General features: G+C 42.5%; 1 protein-coding gene across 2 annotated transcripts in view; it reads left to right on the top strand.

Annotated features, from left to right (window-relative positions):
- Nucleotides 1-11,454, top strand: part of PMVK (phosphomevalonate kinase) — a 38,343-nt gene extending 26,889 nt beyond the window's left edge. For both annotated transcript variants that reach the window (XM_020991950.2, XM_020991949.2), the window contains exons 4-5: nucleotides 2,990-3,119; nucleotides 10,667-11,454. In XM_020991950.2, the coding sequence (XP_020847609.1) occupies nucleotides 2,990-3,119; nucleotides 10,667-10,839 (303 nt within the window). In that variant the 3' untranslated portion in view covers nucleotides 10,840-11,454. The remainder of the gene's footprint in view (nucleotides 1-2,989; nucleotides 3,120-10,666) is intronic.
- The last annotated feature ends 4,954 nt before the right edge of the window (nucleotides 11,455-16,408 follow it).

Below are 16,408 nucleotides of genomic sequence, written 5' to 3'. Positions count from 1 at the left end.
CTCTGAAGTTAGCAGTGATTTCTTAAGTGCTACATCTAATGATCTTTTATTAATTGTCATTCTTAAATTCTCTATAGCTTTTGACACTGTTGTCAAGATTATAACAACCCTTTCCCCTCACTCTGTGGATGATCTCTGCCTCAGCAAAGTCCCAGAATAGCTTCACACCAGCATCAGGTGGTCTCTGTGCTTGGACAAGCACCTGTAGTGCCCACGTTCTGGTCATGAAGCCTTGCTATGAATCAAACTTGTCATGTTATTGCTGTTATCCCTCATTGTCAGGGTTACAGCTCACTGTGTAGCCATTGGTATAAATACTGAGATCTCCCCACATTGCCGTGGCCCCTCCACTAGGGGTGGGGCTTCTGCATGTGTCCTGGCTTGCAAGCCATTTTCCTTGCTTTGAAATTAATCTTCTGCTTGATTCCTGACTCTCCAGTCTGTAGCCTGCTTTGTTCGGCTCTGGCCACCCACAAGTTAGAGGCCAGTTTTGGTCCAATTGACGCTATTGATCATTCTCTTCCTGAATAATGTCTCCTGTCTGGGTTTTCATGACACTACCCTCTCTTGGTTCTCCGCTTAGCCCTCTGACCTCTCCTCAGTCTCCTTTGCTGGATCTTCATCCTGCTAACTCTAGGTGGCCCCCAAGGCTCTGTCCCGGGTCCTCTTTTCACTCCACAGCCTCTCACTTGGTGATCTCATCAGCTCCCCTGGGTTCCATGATTGCTAGGTCTCTTTGTTGGTCCTTAATCTCTCAAGCTGCAGTCTGTCATCACCATTTGCATTTTAGACATCTTGAATTGGATGTCCCGTAGGCATTTCATGCTCAACAGGTCTAAAACAGAGCCCATTATTTTTCCCCAAAAAACTCCTGTTTCTTCCCAACTTTCCTGTTGAAGGCACCACCATTCTTTCAGTCACCTGGGCTCATGACCCGGGTGTCATCCTCATTTCTTCATTCGCAGTCAACCCAGGTACCATCTCTGTCAGTTCTTGCTTTCCTTTTCACACCATCTATCTTATTTGTACTCTTCTCTCCACTCCTGCAGCTTCCGCCTTAGTACAGGGCCTCCTCACACCTGGATGACAGCCTTCTGTCTGGTCCCTTCAGGCTCTCCCACTTCAGTCCATCTTTTACTCAGCTGCCAAGGGGATTTCCCTAAAGCACAGGTCTGACTGTGTCATTCTTTCCCACCTCCTGACCCCAGGACGACATATACTTCATCAGCCCCCTTTTACCTCCAGGATCAGTTTGGCACTTAACTACATTTCACCACCTGGTCCCTTCCTACCTTTCCAGTTGAACACTTTACCCCTGTGCATGAATTCTGTGATCCAGCTGCACTGGTCTTCTGCTGTTCTCACTTATGCCACGATCTTCTGACTTTGTTTCTTTGCTCTGTCTGTCCCTCACCCCTGGAATGCTGTCCCTTCTTACCTCTGCCTCCTGGCTTCCTTCAGGGTCCACTGCCTCCATAGTTTGAGCTCTCTTTTTAATACAAGAGATCTCTCCCAGGGAAAGGAGAGGGCCGCACCCTCATCCAGGAGCGAGTCCCACGTGTAGAGTCCCACAGTGGCACAAAGTGAGACTAGCATGGTCTTGCTGACTGGTGGGCCAGCTGGAGTGTGCAGGGCCAGGAGTCCTGCAGGGCCTGTGTTCGTAGATTGGCAACATGGGAGTGTAGAAAGGGCCCAGGCTCCAAAGTCAGAGGATGTGAGTTTAAACCCTGCTCCTGATCTTTAATTGAGTTCTCTTGACCTCTGTAGCCAATCAGGGTCTTCATTTGTAAAACGAAGAGGTTGGGGCTCCTTCCAGCCCCTAGTTAGGATCCTAAGAGCCAGAATCCCTAGCTATGACTGCCATGTGAATGTTCTAGGCTGGAGGTTCTAGATTGGCTTTTTATATTAGTTATTGCTGAGTGGATAAATGTCAAGACTCTAAGAGAAAACCAGAGTAGATTTTTGTTGCTGTTGAAGATACAGGTCTTCCAAGAGTACCAGGATCTTTTGCTGGGAAGAAACTTGCTGTTGCCCTTGGGTGGTTAGTTAACACTCATGACCATCCTCTCTGGGCCTGCACTGTGCTCCTGCTGGCTCCTGGTGTTAATTAGTGAAAAGCATTAGTATGGGACACTAGAGTGGAAGAGCTTGTCAACAAAGCTTTCAGCCTTATAGGGAGAGCGAACCTGGCATTATGTAGTGACTGATGACTTGATGCATTTAAATTCTCATCAATTTTAATCTATTATTCCTGGGTCTGGCTACTTAGTTGACTTTGGGCAATTCACCTGACCTCCCCATACCTCAGTTTTCCCATTTGTAAAATAAAATAACTAAAGTTCGATGATTTCTGAGGTTCCTTGTAGATCGATATCCCATGATCTCTCCCTGGGGGGGGAGGGGCCTTCCTCACTCATGATCCCACAGCTGGTAGTTGGGAGAAACCATCTAATGCTTTTTCTGCTGTACCATGCCCAGTTATCTCAAAGGCCAAGAGTTCGAGTGACACTGACCTCCTGGCTGTTCCATGAACAAGACATTCCACCTCCTGGCTCCAGGCATTTTTTCTGGCTGTGCCCCGTGCCTAGAATGTTCTTTTTCCTCTGCTACACCTACTGACCTCCCTGGCTTCTTTTAAGCTCCAACTAAAATCCCACCTTCTACAAGAAGCCTTTCCTAGTCCCTCTTAATTCTTGTGCCCTTCCCCCTATTTATTCTGTATATAGTTTGGTTTTTTGTCACCCCTGTTAGATTTTAAGGTGGCATTTGAACTTGAGCATCTAAGATTAGAATTTGGTAAGTAAGCAGATTGCTTTAAGGGATGTCTGCAGACATGTTGGAGTCTCTGACTCCCCAACTACTGTTGGGGAGGGGAGGGACTATGGCTTTCAGTTCTTTTTGCCTTCCCTTCTCTTTCTTTTTTCCCCAAACCTAATATGGCACGCATGTCAGGCCTGGGGTTTGTCTGACTGTGTGTTCTTTCTTTCAGGTGGTGAGCGATGCTCGGCGGGTGTCAGATATTCAGTGGTTCCAGTCCTCCTTTGGTGATGTGACCCAGCTGGTCCGAGTGGTGGCGTCAGAGGAAAGCCGGCAGCAGCGGGGCTGGGTGTTCACAGCAGGTGAGCTTTGCCCCAGTTTTTTTTGAAGTCCTATCCAGCAGACCTAAAGAGGTGCAGTGCATCATCTCCTTCACAGCTTGGCCTCCTAGTATGGTGTGGATACTATGTCCCCCAACAATAATTTCAGTCTGCATTTATACAACACTTTGAATTTCGCAAAACACTTTGCTCACAACAGCCTAACAGGGAGTTAGATAATGTAGGTATTAGTACCCTCATTTTACATACGAGGAAACAAGCCCACAGAGGTGAGACAGCTCCCCATCTGTCACTCAGATACTTAAGTCATTCTGTGATTTCATCGATTTGGGAGGTCCCTCCAATGGTGAAGATGGCAGCCTGTCCATGCCTGCCCATCCTCTGCTCAGAGGGTCTGCCTCCAGAGGCCTTCCTCACTCATGATCACACAGCTGGTAAATGGGAGAGCCAACACCTGAACTCAGGTTTTCAGGTTCCGAATTCAGTCCTTTTTCTGCCGTATCATGCATGGCTGCCTGGAAGGCCAAGTACAAGTGACATCGGCCTCCTGGCTGTTCTTCAAGCAAGACGTGCCATCTCTCACCTCTAGACATTCTCTTTGGCTGCCCCCCCATGCCTAGAATGTTCTCCCTCCCCCTGTACTCCTACTGACCTCCCGGAGGCTTCTTTTTTTCTTCTTTACCTGGCGTAAGTTCTAACTAAAATCTCACCTTCTACAGGAAGCCTTCCCCAACCCCCTTGCCTCTTGTGCCTTCCCTCTGTAAATTATTTCTAATCTATCCTGTATATAGTTTGCTTTGTGTACGTTTGTTTGCTTATGAGCTCCTCCAGGGCAGGGACTATCTTTTGCCTCTTTTTGTATCTCCAGCACTTAGCACAGTGCCTGACATGTGGTAGGTGCTTAATAAATATTGATTGATTGATTGGAAAGGACTTTGTTGCTTCTAGTGTGTCTCCTGAAAAGAAATGATGATGGTGGTGGTTGTTTGGGGTGGGATAGGAGTTTATTCACATTCTGTGCCTACTCCAGGCTCCTCTTTCCCTGCCTCTGGGTAGGAAGGTGCACTAGCCACCGTGTGCAGACTGTTTAAATTTGGGAAGGCCCCTGCCCCACAGTGCTTGGATTTTGCCTTTGATTCAGGTTACTCTGCACACTCCTGCTTGTTTGTACTTAACCTTTATGAGCTGCTGCTACTGCTTACCCTCTCAGGAGCTGGAGCTTCCTAGCAGGTTTTCTCAATTTCACTCTTTCCTTCCTTCAGTCCATACTTCACATCACTGTTAACATCATCTTTCCCATGTACAGATTTAATCATACTACTCCTTTTTTTTTTTTGGTGAGGCAATTGGAATTAAGTGACTTGCCCAGAGTCACATGGCTAGTGAGTGTTGCATACTACGCCTTTGCTCAGAAGTCTTCCATGAGCCCTTGCTTCCCAGGTGAAGTTCTGCCTTCTTGCCCTGTGTCTCTGTAGCTTTCCGACCTTGCCTTGTGTTAATTCCTTTTACAAACTACTCTTTAATTCAGTACAATTTGGTGAACATTTATTAAGTACCTACAGTGTGTCAGGCACTTTGCTAAGCTGGGGATATAAAAAAAGGCAAAAAACAGTCCCTGCCCTCAAGGAGATTACAGTCTAATTGGGGGGACACTATGCAAACAAATCTATACAAAGCAAACTATATCTAGGATAAATAAGAAATCATTAAAACTGGAATTAAGAGAGGTTGGGGAAGGCTTCCTATAGAAGGTAGGATTTTAGTTGGGACTTAAAGGAAGCCAGGGAGGTCAGTGGTCAGAGCAGAGAGAGGAGAGTTCCGGGAATGGGAGAGAGCAAGAGAAAATACTCAGTCAAATCTCCAGTCAAAATCCATATCTCTCTGCCTTCTGAGCATATTCTGAGCCCTCCAGCCTTCCACCACGTCTCTGTTCATGGTGTTCTCTAGGGCTGGAATGTCCTCCCTTTCCCATTTTGTCTGTTAAATTTCCACCTAGCCTTCAAAACAGGAATTCTTAACCAGGAGTTAAATGTTCTGCCCACAGTGGTTGTTTAATAAATGTGGTCTGATTGGTTGACTTATCCATGCCAGAGGGGGTTCTTGGTCAAAGTTAAATTTCTTTGATTCACTCAGGAAATTGCTTCGTATGCTTGAAAGAGCAACATAAATTCGATTTGTTGTCCTAAAATGCCGATTTATAAAACATATTTTATATTTATAGGATAGATTTCTGGGGTCTGTGAACTTGGATGGGGAAAAAAATTAGATCTTTCTTTTTTTGTATTTCTAAGTATTTTTATTTTATGCATTTCAAGACATTTTTTTTTCTAAGAAGAAATTCATGACACACAAAAAAGTTAAGAACTCCTGCTTTCAGGTCTTACTCAGATTTCCTCTCTGCCATGAAGATGTCCTGCCGTGTTCCTCATCAGTAATGCTCTTTCCTCTTAAATTTCATAAAATATTTTGTATTATGGTCGTGTAGTGTTACAGATCACTCAAGCAAAATGCAAGTACCTTTCAGCCCATGTTGCACTGTAATTCCACGAGGACAAAGAATGTATATTTAACTTTATATCTTCCTCAGCACCTAACACAGTGCTCTGCATCAAAGAGTTATCCTCTAGAGGTATTTTGATTGGTTTACTTAGCCACATCAAAGGGAGTTTTTGGTTAAAGTTAAATTTCTTTGATTAACCTAGGAAATTGCTTTGTAGTCCTGAAAGGGCTATTTCTATAAGCTATTTAAATGTGAGTTGTTCTAAGACCCCTAATTTTTCATTTAATTTTTAAAATTTTATTTACTGTTTTTTCTTTCCTTTAATATTTAACATTTTATTTTCTCCCAGTTACATGTAAGGGCAATTTTTAACATTTTAAAGAAATTTTGAGTTCCAAATTCTCTTCCTTCCTCCCCACCTTATCTCACATTGAGAAGGCAAACAATTTGACATAGGTAATGTATATGTAGTCATGCAAAACATATTTCCATATTAGTCATGTTGTGAAAGAAAACACCCCCCCCCCAAAAAAAAACCCAAGAAAAATGAAGTAAAACAAAGTATGCTTTGATCTGCATTTGGACCCTATCAGATCTTTCTCAGGAGGTGGATAGCATTTTTCACCATAAGTCCTTTGGAATTTTCTTGGAGCATTGTATTGCTGAGAACAGCTAAGTCATTCACAGTTGATCATCATACAATATTGCTGTTACTGTGTATAATGTTCTCCTGATTCTGCTCATTTCACTTTGCATAAGTTCATGTAAGTCTTTCCAGGTTTTTCTGAGAGCATCCTGCTCATCATTTCTTATAGCATAGTAGTATTCTATTACAATCATATAGAATACTACAATCATATACTACAACTTGTTCAGCCATTCCTCAACTGATGGACATCCCCTCAATTTCCAGTTCTTTGCCACCACTAAAAGAGCTGCTGTAAATATTTTTGTATACATAGGTCCTTTTCCTTTTTGTTTTTTTATCTCTTTGAGATACAGACCTAGTAGTTGTTATTGTTGGGTCAAAGAGTATTCATGGTTTTGTAGCTCTATGGGCATAGTTCTGAATTGCTCTCTAGAATCTAAGATCCCAGTTTATAAAATACTTGAGTTGATGGTGGATTTTGAAAACATGCAAATTTTTATTAAAAGTATCTTTATTAAATGAGGATTACAGCTTAAGAGATAGATATAGGCAGTGCTTTGCCACTCACACAAAGAATCATCTCCATATGTTATTGTTTGTAAATCCATTGTTCTCTGATGGTGAATGTTTGCTTACTGCAATGCCTCTTCTCCCCGACTTGTAATACCACTAAGTGATACGGTATAACCTTTTCATACATTTCATACAATGAGCTTCCTTTTCCATGTGTGTTTTTTAAAATGAGTTTCCATTTGTGACAAGGTTTGGATACCGGGAAGCAATTCTGGATGTACCTTTACTTTCTTAATATCCCTGGGCCTCAGTTTACCTGAGGGTAAATCGAGGAGGTTGAGTGCTTTCTAGCTCTAAATCCTATGATTGACAGAAAGAGAGCTCTGACTATTTCCCTTAGCATTCTAAGGCTACACAGAATTAAGTCTTGTGTTTTCACCTCACGGATTATGTATAGCATGTTTAATCTTAGGCTGGCATCCCGGTCATCTAGATCTTTTTCTCTCCTTAGCAGCTGGTCTTTGTCCAGGCAAGGCCAATGCTTTTTAATATCATCCCAAACCAGAGTAAGGCAAGGAAATCTGGCACAGAGAATTTCATACAAAAACTTCATACCAAAAAGTGATATTTAGGATTAGTCAGTCAGTCAGTCAAGAAACAGTTGATAAACATTTATTAAGCACCTGCTATGTGCCAGGCCCAGTGGTAAACTCTGGGCTTACAAAGAAAGGCAAAAGACAGTCCTTGCTCTGAGGAAGCTCATAGTCCAACACGGGGGACAATATGCAAACAACTAATGCACAAAGGTATAGAAAGATAAGTTGGGGATAGTTTCAGAGAGATGGCTCTAAGATTAATGAGGACTGGAAAGGCATTCTGTAGAAGGTAGATTTTAACCAGCTGGCACTTGAAGGAAGCCTGGGAAGCCAGGAGGTAGAGATGAGGGGACGGCCAGGGAAAATATCTGAAGTTGGGAAATGTAGGAACAGCAGAGACCATTGGTCATTGGATCACAGAGAATAGGGGCTGGCGTATAAGGTGTAACAGACTGGAAAGGTGTGTGTACATGGAGAGGTTATGAAGAGATTTGAACACCGGAGGAGTTTTATATTTCATCCTGGAGGTGATGGGGGCGGGGGTGTATGTGTGAGAGGGAGATATAGAGAGAGAGGGACAGAGACAGAGAGATATGATCAGCAAGAAGATCACTTTGACAGCTGTGAAGAGGATGGACTGGAGCGGGGACTGGTGTGTTTTAACTGTCCTGGCCACTATGACCTGCCATTATCAATGGGGAATGGAAAACAGAGGCAAGGGTCTTATAGTTTGAGGCAATAACAAAACACTCAGAGTTAGAAGGGAGTGGGAAACTGACTAGTCAATTTACCAGATTTACCAGCAGTTCTGCATAGGGGGTATAGAGGTGCTGTTGTGGTTTGGGCGATGGGATTCCTTCTTGGCAGAGAGGTCAAGGCAGGGCAGGACAAAGATAAGGGAATAGACTCTGTTCACAGGCCAGACTAGGCCAAGACACCAGATTCAATTCAGTTCTTTCTTTTAAAAATTATTTTTCTCATTAGATATTTCCCAATTACATGTAATTTTTTTAAACAGTTATTTTAAAAAAAATTTTAAGTTTCAAATTCTCTCCCTCCATTCCTTTCCTCCACCCTCCTTGAGAAAGCAAACAATTTGATATCAATTATACATCTGAAGTCATGCAAACATATTTCCATACTAGCCATGTTGCAAAAGAAAACACAAACACAATAAAACAATGAAAACAAAGGAAGTTAAAAAAAGTATGCCTCTGCACTCAGAGTCCATCATTTCTGTCTCTGGAGGTGGATAGCATTTTTCATGATGGGTCCTTTGGGACTGTCAGATCATTGTACTGATCAGAGTATGTGAGTCTTTTATGGTTGAGCATCCCTACAACATTGCTGTTACTATGTACACTATTCTTTTAATTCTGCTCACTTCACTTTGTATCAGTTCATGTAAGTCTTCTCAGGTCTTTCTGAAGCTGTCCTGCTCTTTCATTTCTTATAGCACAGTAGTATTCCATCACTGTCATATACCACAACTTGTTCAGCAATTCCCCAGTTGATGGGCATCCCTCAATTTCAAACTCTTTGCCACCACAAAAAAAACTGCCATAAATATTTTTATACAAGTAAGTCCTTTTCCAGACCTAGTAGTAGGATTGTTGGGTCAAAGGGTATGATACATAGTTTTACAGCCCTTTGGGCGTACTTGCAAATTGTTCGCAACTCTACCAACAATTCAGTAATGTCCCTGTTTTTCTGTACCCCCTCCAGCATTTGTCATTTTCCGTTTCTGTCATGTTAACCAATCTAACAGATGTGAAGAGGTATCCTAGAGTGGTTTTAATTTGCAATTCTCTAATCAGTAGTGATTTAGAGCATTTTTTCATATGACTAGTGATAGCTTTGATTACTCTTTCTGAAAACTGCCTGTAGCCTTTGACCATTTATCAACTGGAGGATGGCTCTCGTTTTAATAAATTTGTCTCAGTTCCCTATATATTTGAGGAATGAGGCCTTTATCAGACAAACTTGCTGTAAGTTTTCCCCCCCAGTTTCCTGTTTTCCTTCTAATTTTGTCTGTTAATTTTGTTTGTACAAAAGCTTCTTAATTTCATGTAATCAAAATTATCTATTTTACTTCCTTTAATCCTCTCTATCTCCTTTTTAGTCAAACTCTTACTTTAGTCATAGATCTGGCAGGTACATTTTTTCCATGCTCTCCTGATTTACTTATAGTATCTCCCTTTATGTTGAAATAATTTATCCATTTAGACCTTATCTTGGTATATGGTGTGAGAGGTTGGTCTATGCCTAGTTTCTGCTAAACTGCATTCCAGTTTTCCCAGCAATTTTGTCAGGTGTTGATTTATTACCCCCAAAACTTAGATCTTTGGGTTTATCAAACACTACGTTACTATGATCATTTGCTACTGTGTATTGTATACCTAATCTATTCCACTGATCCACTGCTCTTAATTTGTTGTTGTTGTTTAGTGATGTCCAACTCTTTGTGACCTCATTTATGATTTTCTTGGTAAAGATACCTGGAGTGGTTTGCCATTTCCTTTTTTAGCTCATTTTACAGATGAGGAAACTGAGGCCAAACAGGGTTAAGAGACTTGCCTAGGGTCACACAGCTAGAAAGTGTCTGAGGCCAGATTTTAGCTCAGGTCTTCCTGACTCCAGGTCCAGTGCTCTATCCACTGTGCCACCTAGTGCCCCCTTCTATTTCTTAGTCAGTCAGTACGAGATTGTTTTGATGATTACTGGATTCGATTTTAACAGTTTCAGTCCCGTCCATTAGAGAGGAGGCCAAAAGTGGAATGAAGTATCTTATGTGGCCCTGGTTTACCTATCATTGTAGGTCTTTTTTTTTTTTAAGACATTTTTATATATATATATATATATATATATATTATTTTTTTTTTTTTTAGGCAGTTGTGGTTAAGTGCCTTGCCCAGGGTCACACAGCTAGTAAGTGTCAAGTGTTTGGTCTGTTGCTGGATTTGAACTCGAGTCTTCCTGACTTCAGGGCTGGTGCTCTATCCACTGCACCACCTAGCTGCCCTGTTGTAGGTCTTTAAGTAGAAATCTCAACAATTATTTTTATTATGGTCACCTGTTGAGAATTACGGTCAATAATTTAATGATTAAATTAACTAAATAATATTTAAGTAAATTATCATTACATGGTTATTATTCAGTTATTATGAGTACTTAATGAGAATGTTGTGGAGTGTATTCTTGTCTGCACCAGATGGCCCCTGAGGTCCTTTCTAACACTGGGACAGCATTTTATGGATTGACCCTTGGAGAGCCAGTGAGTGACCTGACCTGCCTGTGCCTCTTTTCACAGGAGTGGATGATGCCGAATCAGAATGCGGCCTGGATCACTATGGAGCATTTGATTGGGTCATTGAGAACCACGGTGAAGATCAGAAGCTGGGGCAGCAGTTGGGGAAGTTGGTGGACTTTATCCACAGTAAACTGCAGCCCTCCGTGTGTGAGGATCGGGCTGAGAGGAGCTGACTCTCCCCAGGGCAGTGAGGGCAGGTGTGTGCAGTGGGGGAAGGAGGAGGAGCCATGCACTGAGGCTGCCCTCCTCCTCTGGAAGAGGCCACAGGGCTGAGGTTGAATTCCAGTGCTGTGGACATTTGGGCGTGCAACCTGACTTCTGGATTTGCTTCCCTGATGTAGACAGTAATTAATCGCTGCTTCTTGGGGCTGGGCTAAGACTGAAGGGATAGAAAGTCAGGATAAAGTGAACGCGGCCATGAAGAACACAAAAATATTATCAGTGGTCTACAGATGTCTCCTTGGAGTTCAAAGGGGCAATAATGCCTTTGGTGCCATACACTTTGGGCCCCGTCATCTGGAGCTCCAGACACCCTGTGGTTTAGATAGGCATGTCAGTTGTGGTAATGAGGACTGGTATTCATAAACCTTGGAGAGCTGAGGGCACACTCACTGCTGGGCTGGCATCTATCTGATCTCTCACATGCAGCTTGCTCTCTTTAGGGTCAGAGTAGGGCTGGGGGTGGGGTGAGATGGTGGGTGAGAGCCCTTGGAAGAATCCTAGGGTTGCCCTGTTGTCTGGTTCTCCAGGTCTGTGCTTCTCAAAATAAAGTTGGATTTGTGGATCGATCTGTTTTGGACAAGTGTCTAAGAGTCAAGTATCTGTTTCAGACAAGTGTCTGAGAGTCAAATTCATCACAGGCTGCAGACTTCTTGTCAGCTTTTGTAACCCAAAACCTGAGGACCACTGATCCTTGAAGACATGAGACTCTTTAAAAAAATGTTTTTAATTTCATTTTCAGATCTGAATTTTCTCCCTTTCGCTTCTTCCTCCCCCTTCTGCCCCCCCCATTGAGGAATAAAAAACAAAACCCCTGTTACAAACATGTATAGTAAAACATTCTTAATGCATTGGCCATGCCCAGAAAAATTATGTCTCAATTTGTACTGAGTTCTCTGAAGAAGTGGGGAGCATGTTTTACCTTGATTCCTCTGGAATTGTTTTTAGTAAGTAGACTCTTGGAACCCCATCATACCCATTAGGGAACACTCAGTTTCTTCAGGTGTTAAAATGGGGATAACAATAACACCTACCTCCCAGGGTGATAGCAAGGATCAAGTGAAATAAATGTTTTGCAAACTTTAAAGCACTATATACATGTTAGCTATTATTATTATTATTATTGTTATTATCAAAGCTATTATCACTTCTTCCTGGACCTTTCTTGGACTTCTTTCCAATAGCCTCCTAATTGACCTCCTTTGTTTTCTGTCTCTTTTCTATAATTCATTCTTCATTGAGTCCCCAAATAATTTTCCAATGCATAGCTTGATCCAGTCCCTTTCCCGCTCAGAAACCTTCAGCTCTCCCCATTGCCTTTAGTATGGGTTCCCAGACTTTTTCAGTCCCATCCCCCTACTTTTCTTTTTAGTGTTCAGTATTTTATTTTCCCCTAATTACATATAAAAACAATTTTTAACATTTGTTTTAAAAAATTGTCTCCCTCCCCTTTCTCCCTCATTGAGAAGGCAAGCAATTTGATATAGGTTATGTATGTGTAGGCATGTAAAAAACACATTTCCGTGTCAGACACCCCCGCATCCCACTTTCAATAAACCTTTCTATACCCCTATTCAATCTGAAAGGATATAAATTCTAGCGTTTCCTGTGCATATGCACATAATAGATCATTTTGAGTAGGATAATATCGTTATTTGTGAACTATTTCCCATATGCTTTGAGAAGCTTTTGGGGGAGGCAGGTATACCCCAGGTTGGGAACTCCTGAGCTGTAGGATAAAATCTGTACTTTATATTTGGGGTCTCACATTTGAGGCCTTCCAGCTTGATTTCCAGCCTTTTCTCTATTTCTTGTCATGTGCTCTTTGTTTTAGCCAAACTGGACCCCTGCTGCCCTGTGTTTGTACAAGCTGTCCCCATGATGCATCTCTTCAGGTCAGGGGCCATGTCTGTTAGGAAGCCTTCTTTGAAAGCACTCTCATCTTCACACTCCCCCTCCCCTTTTTTCTTTTGACTAGGCAGTGGGGTTAAGTGACTTACCCAGGGTCACATAGCTAGAAAGTGTCAAGTGTCTGAATGCAGATTTGAACTCAGGTCTTCCTGACTCCAGGGCTGGTGCTGTATGCACTGCGCCACCTAGCTGCCCCCACCTTCACACTTCTCTTGAGGACTTTATTTAGATCTCCCTTTTGTCCAGGTCGTACTCTTCTTTCTAGCGTGATTTTTGTCCACATGTCATATCCCTCCAGGGCTGCTAGGTGGCGTAATGGAGTCAAGAAGACTCATCTTCTTGAGTTCTAATCTGGCCTCAGACTCTTACTAGCTGTGTGATCCTGCGCAAGTCACTTAACTCTGCCTCAGTTTCCTCATCTGTCAAATGAGCTAGAGAAAGAAATGGCAAACCACTCCAGTATCCTTGGCAAGAAAATGAAGAATTGGACACGACCGAAAAAAACAAATTAGGTACCAGAGCACTGTGTTAAATGCTTTACAAATATTATTTTGTTTGATCCTCATGACAACCCTAAGAGGTTGGTGCTGTTATTATCTTCATTTTACAGTTGAGGAATCTGAGGCAGACAGAGGTTAGGTGACTTGTCCAGAGTCACATAGCTAGTAAGTATTTGAGGCTGGATTTGAACTGACCCCAGACCTAGCAGTCTGTCCACTGTGCCACCTAGCTGCCTCTGTAGGACGTGCAGAACTCACATGCCAAGGAAGAAAAGGCCTGGTTTCCTCTAGTTGCAACAGCTGGCTTCCATGTGCCCTATAGTCCTGCCAGATAATATACAGGTGCACGGAGTAGCTGGGTGTGACCACAGTGGGTGGGGCTCGTTTTCTGGATCATACAGTCCTTGCTTGGAGGTGAGTGGTCAGGGGCTGTTCCCTAGGCTCTGCCCATGACAGGCAGAGCTGTCACCATCAGCAATGCCCGTCGATATCAGCTACAGTCACCAAGGCTTGCTCCTACAAAGTGTAATGGTTGTTGAATTGGATTGAAGGTCAAGCTCATCTCTCCCAGTCTATAATTCCTGCCCTGAATGGTGTGTGTTCTGTAGGGAGCCAGCCCCAACTGAGCACTGGAGCCTGGAGGCCTGCTTGGTTTTAGGACAATATTAACGAGCTAATCATAATTTCCCCTGACAACCTTGCCCCTCACAGAAGCATGTGGCAGCAAGGTGTTGAAAGAATAGAGTATTGGACTTGAAATCAGGAAGACCTGAGTTTGAATCTTGACTCAGCCACTAGCTGTGTGCCTGGGCAAGTTACTTAATGTATCTTAGCCTCAGTTTCCTCACCTATAAAGTAGGAATGATAGTAGCACCCACCTCCCAGCCTTGTTGTGAAAATCAAATGAGATAATATTGGTAAAGTGCTTTGCGAATCATAAAACATTACATAAATTTTAGCTATTATTATCATAAAGCCCTACTGGCCAGTTAGGGCATCTGGGTGGTACAGTGGATAGAGTGCTGGGCCTGGAGTCAGGAGGACCTGAGTTCAAATCTGACCTCAAACACTTCACAGTTACGAGCTGTGTGACCCTGGGCAAGTCACTTAACCCCAATTGCCTCATCAAAAAAAAAAAGCAAAAAAAATAATGTAAAGTGAAGAGTACAGAGATAAAAGAACATGATATATACAGATTTCTCATCTACTTCAATTCATTTTCCTTCTGTGTGGCAGATCATAACCCATTGGGGCCTTCTCATTCTGTGCAACTCTTGTCTGTGACCTCCCATCGCTCCCTGTTGAGGACCTGCCCACCTCACTATTAACTCTTCAGTTATTAAAAAGGTCAACCTTTTGGGGCAGCTAGGTGGCACAGTGGATAGAGCACTGGCCTTGAAGTCAGGAGGACTTGAGTTCAAATGCGGCCTCAGACCAAACACTTGACACTTACTAGCTGTGTGACCCTGGGCAAGTCACTTAACCCCAATTGCCAAAAAAAAAAGTATTTAAAACTGTTAAAAAAAAAAAAGATCAACCTTTCTGTAGGTCTTGTAACAGTTTGTGGGCACCAGTGCAGCATTTGGGTGGTTCCTCTCATCCCCTTTTCTCTTTTTTTTCTTTTTTTAAAAATTTAATCATTTCATTTTCATTTCCAAATCTTTTCCCTTCCATCTTTACCTCCTCTACTCATAAAGAAAGCACAAAAAAGAAAACCCATTACAAATATGTATATTGAAGCAAAACAGATCCCTGCCTTGGCCATGCCCCCAAATCTCACTCTAAATATGGAACTGGCCCTTCTTTTCTGATCACAGAATTTCTGCATGTTTTTTCCTTTACCTCTCTTTTTGCATGGAAGTCATGGTCACTAATACAAATAAGTTTGTATTTCTCTATTAGGGAGTTCAGACACCTTTCCAAGGGGTGATTGGTGTTTTTTTTCCTATTTTTGAGAACTGTTCACTTGCATTGGTCACATTTCTAGTTGGGAAAAGTGCTTCCCCTTATAAATTTGTGTCTTTCCTTTATAGACTTTGTCAATGTGATTTTCTATAAATTCTGAAGAGATCATCTGACCTGAGCTCTGCAGGTGAGAGGTAAACCAGGCTCAGAACTAAAGAAGTATCTGAGGTCACTGAGTATCTGAGGCCTGATTTGAACTCATGTCTTCCATACTCTAGGCCCAGTGCTTTACCCACTGCAGTACCCAGCTGCCCTATGTGAATTATGCAAACAGCAAAATGTAGAAGAATACAGAGAAAAGAAAGAGGAAAAAGAAGATGCTTAGAAGGGGACAGAGAAACAAACAGGACTGTTTTGTTAAAGTTAATATGCATTAAAAACCCCCCAAGAAATAACTGGAAGTTTATGGTTTCAAGTATAATCCTTGTCAGGCTTCCTGTTTAATAGTAATAGGTGGCATTTATATAGCGCTTTAAAGTTTGCAAGGTCGTTTTATATATATACATTGTTTCACTTGATCCTCACAACTATAGGAGGTAGGTGCTATTTTTCTTACAAGTTTGTTTCAGTCATGTCAGACTCTTCATGGCCCCATTTGGAGTTTTCTTGGCAGAGATACTGAAGCGATTTGCCATTTCTTTCTCCAGCTTATTTTACAGCTGAGAAAACTGAGGCAAACTGAGATTGTGACCTGCCCAGGGTCACACAGCTAATAAGTGTCTGAAGCTGGATTTGAACTCAGGAAGATGAGTCTTCCTGATTCCAGGCCCAGTGCTGTATCCACTTCTCCACTTAGCTGCTCCTTAATCATCATAGTAACTAGATTCATTGTGATGCACCAGATAATTTATTATTATTATTATTTATAATAGTGAGACTAGGGGGCAGCTAGGTGGCACAGTGGATAGAGCACCGGCCCTGAAGTCAGGAGAACCTGAGTTCAAACCCGGCCTCAGACCAAACACTTGACACAGACTAACTGTGTGACCTTGGGCAAGTCACTTAACCCCGATTTCCTCACCCCCCCCCAAATAATAATAGTGAGACTATAGTGGGTGGACTGGCCTTGAAATCAAGAAGAAGTAGGTATATGGCCTGCCCCTGATGCATACCAGCCATGTGACCCATAGGTAGGCAAGTTACTTAA

This window comes from Phascolarctos cinereus, unplaced genomic scaffold (genome assembly GCF_003287225.1).
Source record: "Phascolarctos cinereus isolate Bilbo 61053 unplaced genomic scaffold, phaCin_HiC Scaffold_5;HRSCAF=322, whole genome shotgun sequence".
NCBI lineage: Eukaryota > Metazoa > Chordata > Mammalia > Diprotodontia > Phascolarctidae > Phascolarctos > Phascolarctos cinereus.
The sequence above is the reverse complement of the archived record's forward strand: the minus strand, read 5'-3'. Positions and strand labels throughout refer to the sequence as shown.